Below are 4,561 nucleotides of genomic sequence, written 5' to 3' on the forward strand. Positions count from 1 at the left end.
TGACACTGGAGCGAGCGAGAAGCGCTGCGTTCGGTTGGACGTTTCTAAGTGCCAAGGTATGGAGTCGCGGTGGGAATCTCAAGTTGAATTCTGCGCAAACATTTGAAGAGGGCATATTTAACTCTTTTTTGAATGGGTTGTTTAGTGGATAAAATATTGCTATTTTCTGTAGCCTAATCGATAGATATCTCATTATTCTGAGTATAACGTGATTTTATTGGATTCCAATAGCTTTGTTTTGATGGTTAAAATAACAAAACAGTTTTTATTTTCGTGGACAGAATGACAGTTCAATCGATAAAATGACAGTTCGACCCGAACAAAAAAAAAATCCCATACAAACTTTAAATGCATTTTAAAAATAGTTCCCGCACTCCAAAAATTATGAAATTTTGGATTTATAAATTTATAAAATAATCCGGATATGTACCCCTAAACTCGCCCCTAAAGAACCCAATTCTGTTTTTTTTTCGTTGAGCCTAAGCCTAAGACCTTATTCACGCACCTAATTTACACTCAGCGAAAAAAACTAGCGAAGTTCATCGAAATACCTTTTGAAAATTTGCTATAACTAATTCTTATGGATGGCATTAGAATACCTTATGAAAATTGATCGTGCTTGCTATGACTAATTTCATAAGACAGACTTATGAAAAGAACAAAAAAATCTCAAAATGAAGCATACTGTAATCGATCCATGAACGTCCGGATCACCGAGCCCGTGTTTTATCCACACGGCTACCGACGCTTAAGAATACCATGCTGCTAAACATGAATAAAAGCCAAGCTGTGAGACGATTTTACGTCATAGAGTGATTTTATGAAATTCATTCGAATCATTATGAATTATTTAAAGGCCGTTTCATAAGTTGGGCTTTATGGAAATCTTAAGGTTATTTGGCTGAGTGTATAGTTATTTTTTTAGCACCTTGTAATGAATAAGTGCGCAGAAGACTGACACGGTTCGATGTAAAATCGCAAACTAACTGCAAAACAGGGGGTGCGACACTGTGATCTTTTTGGAATCATTTTAAGGCCGCACGGGACGACGTGTAATTTTTCCTATCTTCCTTCTCTTCTTAACAATTTGCCTCACGATTTTGAAGATGCAAATATCAATTTCCACTGCACTGACGTAGCTGAAACTTTAGTCGATTGTGCACCGCAAGTGAGCAAATGAACGATCAAATTTCTAGCCAATAATATGAAGTAGAAGTTGAGTTTTGCATCTTACTAACAACAGAGCAATGGCGGACAATTCAACCACCGTCCCGTCCGGCCTTAAACGATTCAAGATGATTCAGCGCAAGCCAAACACTTCTGGAGCTCGATTTGAATAGGTCGTATGTGCATTTGTCGATATAAAATTCGATCGGTTTATTTTAGTCATTGTAGCAATATGGCAGATATTGCGCAAACTTTTAATGATGGAACAGAAAGCCTGTTTTGTGAGGGTTCTGCTGTATGTATCAACTTTGCTCAATTTCAACGGTTTTCGCTATAATAAGCGAATCCAACTGATCGAATTTTTAATCGAAAAAAGCACATACGACCTATTCAAATCGAGCTCCAGACTTGGCCAAACAAAATAAAACATAAGACGTTTTCAAATATCACGGAAGATTATCGCCGAGTAAAACCAAGGTATTTATACATGTGTACATTTGCTTCTGCTTTTTATGGGTAATTAATTTGACGCGTGTATTTAAATGTCAAACAGTTTTGACGCTCGATATTTTTTTACTGTGCCATCGTTTATCTTGTTTACAAACTTTCGTGGTTGTCGGTCGAATCAGAATTTGGGATTAAAAGTTTAATTTTTATGAAATTCGTTGTGTTGAATTAGAATTCTACAATTGAATTCATTACTGTTGCAACATGGATTGCTGCCGCATCTGTTTGGTAGACGAAGCTGATGTGTTTCTGTCGCTATTTTCAAAATCCGAGCAAATCCCGATCGCAGAGATGGTGAATGCACTGACCGGATTAAAGGTAGGGGCAAGACACTTAACACTTAAAATTTTATTATTTTTCTTGTAAAAATTTAATCTTCAATTAGCTGTAGATAGGCTACAGCAATTTTTTTTGACATTGAAAAATATGATAATTAGAAATTGCAAAGTTCAATCACTAGTACTTCGGACAAAATTGTAGTATTACTATACATTATAGTATAACTATAGATACCTAATATGTATATTACAATTACTCTGCTTTACTAGTCAGTATCTTATTTACTCAACATGCTTTATTAGCATATAACGTACTTTTTGTGTGTAATATTTGTGCGTTCGGATAAACCTAAAAACATACTTCATTATTACATTTCTTTAGATTGCGAAAGGCGACGGTCTTCCCCGGTTCATCTGTAAGGAATGTTCCGAAGACATTCAGAAATGCTACCGAGTGCGGCTCAAATGCTTGGAGTCCGATCGACAACTGCGAAGTACGCTAGAGAAAACGCATGAAAAGTAAGTACGCGTTTGGACTGACTTGACATTGAACATGAAAATTATATTATGTTTTGCGATTCAATATTATTCATATTCAACCTATTCTTACTGCGTTAAATATGTAATTGAAGTTGTTTTTTTTCTACCAATTTCAGGATGAAAATGGTCGAGTTTTATCTCCAGAAGGAAATCCAAAAAAGCGAACCATCTGTAGCAGGGGCAGCAAAAGTAGAGCCCAATAATATTACACCGGAAGTTTTGAAAAATGTGATTTCCGATGACAAACTGATGGGCTTGCTGCCTTCCTCGAGCGATAAGCAATCTTCAGTGGACGCAGCGACAGCACCGTCTGAGCATATTGTTCAGCATGCCGAGCTTAGTGTTCCAATGGCTCCGGTTATCGAGAAAAAGGAAGCAGCTGTAAGTCAAATTAACATCAAGCAGGAAAGCAACACAGATTTGATAATGGAGAAGGTGCCTGAGGATGATGTGGATACCAATCAAGAGGAAAGAGATGAACAGCACGAGGAAGAAATCGAAGATGAAGAAAACGCCTATCTTGACGAGGAAGTATTAGACGAAAACCTTGCTTCTTCGGAGAAGATACAGAATGAGGAGTGTATCACTTCAAGTCAGAACATGGAAAACATGGTAGAAGAGGAACTTGAATATTCAGAAGTATATTTGGAAATGACTGATGAGAATCCGGAAGAAGCGCAATACACGATTACAGCAGAAGACGGAGGTAGTGTGGAGCATGATACGTTCGTTGACCGAGTGGATTCTGATTTTACCCAAGATGAGTATTCCGGAAAATTTATTTGTTGCGGATGCAAAGCACATTTTAGTTCCAATGAAGAACTTTTGCAGCACTCTTCTGAAGAGCACGAAAAAATGAGACTGAAGCACAGTGCCAAACCATTTGAGTGCAACATATGCTTCAAACGGTTTCTCAGTGATGCTCGTTTAACGCTGCACCAGTCTTATGTTTATCGGGAGAAGAATCACGTCTGTGACAAGTGTAATTCTCGTTTCACCTGCCGAGGTTCGTTACTGAACCACATGAAAACACATGCTGATCGGACGTACTTTTGCGAAGATTGCGACAAATCATTCCACACTAGCAGCACGCTGAAATCCCATCGCTTACTGCACACTGAATCAAAGCAGTTCAAATGTCCTGCAGAAAATTGCGACAAAAGCTTCCTCCGAAAGTCTGACCTCCACATCCACCTTGTTTCGCATTCCGACGAACGCCCATTTGAATGTGAGGTATGTTCCGCCCGTTTTAAATCGAAAGCTCACCTGGTCCACCACGGCAAAGTTCATACCAAAGAAAAACCCTACAAATGCAACCAATGTGACAAAGCCTTCGGAACGTACTCGGCTCGCAAGTTTCACCAGCTGGCCCACGAGGGTATCCATCCATACAAGTGTACCTACTGCGACAAGATCTACCAACGGAACACGAAACTGCAGGTTCACATTCGGCGGATCCATACCGGCGAGCGGCCGTTTGCGTGCGATATGTGCGAGGAAGACATTCGATTCTACCAGAACTGGGAACTGACGGCACACAAGAAGAAGGTTCATAATTTGGAAGTGGCCGGTCAACAACAACATCAGAAGATGGAAGTGGACGAAGAACTGGATGACGACGATGACGATGGCATGGAGGACGATTTCGAATATGAATCAAAGGTAAAACGATTAAAGTCCTCACCTAAGTAAAATGATTTTTGTTAATATTATCTGAATGATAAATGTTATTCGTTAGAACCTAAGTAATGGTTACACAATTTGGTAATTGGATATTTTAACAATAAAGTGTATTTAAGAACACCATTCAAAAATACAACCTGAAAAAAAATAGCTACTCGAAATCTCCTAATATCAGTAGTATGAATTTCATGTCAAAAGGTAGGTATCTAATATAAAAAATGAGCCAACATATAAACTCCTTTTAAAAAATGTATTATCTTCTGTTCCTTAGAACCATGTGAAACATCCAATAGACAAAATTTAATCTAGCAGTATATGAGCTTCCTGTGAAAGCCCTATCATCTTTTGTTCGTCGAAAGAAATATGTTTGTGAAATTGTGCAAGTC

General features: G+C 38.3%; 1 protein-coding gene across 1 annotated transcript; it reads left to right on the forward strand.

Moving 5' to 3' along the window:
* Nucleotides 1-1,766: 1,766 nt before the first annotated feature.
* On the forward strand, nt 1,767-4,311 carry LOC109417348 (zinc finger protein 624). Its single transcript, XM_062860518.1, has 3 exons — nt 1,767-1,992; nt 2,335-2,471; nt 2,609-4,311. The coding sequence occupies exons 1-3, from the start codon at nt 1,879-1,881 to the stop codon at nt 4,182-4,184; spliced, it is 1,827 nt and encodes a 608-aa protein (XP_062716502.1). The 5' UTR covers nt 1,767-1,878; the 3' UTR covers nt 4,185-4,311.
* Nucleotides 4,312-4,561: the final 250 nt, after the last annotated feature.

The sequence above is a fragment of the Aedes albopictus genome, chromosome 3, assembly GCF_035046485.1.
Source record: "Aedes albopictus strain Foshan chromosome 3, AalbF5, whole genome shotgun sequence".
NCBI classification, from domain to species: Eukaryota; Metazoa; Arthropoda; class Insecta; order Diptera; family Culicidae; genus Aedes; species Aedes albopictus.

Coding starts and splice junctions, on each gene's coding strand:
- LOC109417348 (XM_062860518.1), top strand. CDS start 1,879: ATGGATTGCTGCCGCATCTGTTTGGTAGACGAAGCTGATGTGTTTCTG. Junction 1,993..2,334: donor ATGCACTGACCGGATTAAAG/GTAGGGGCAAGA, acceptor ACATTTCTTTAG/ATTGCGAAAGGCGACGGTCT. Junction 2,472..2,608: donor CTAGAGAAAACGCATGAAAA/GTAAGTACGCGT, acceptor TACCAATTTCAG/GATGAAAATGGTCGAGTTTT.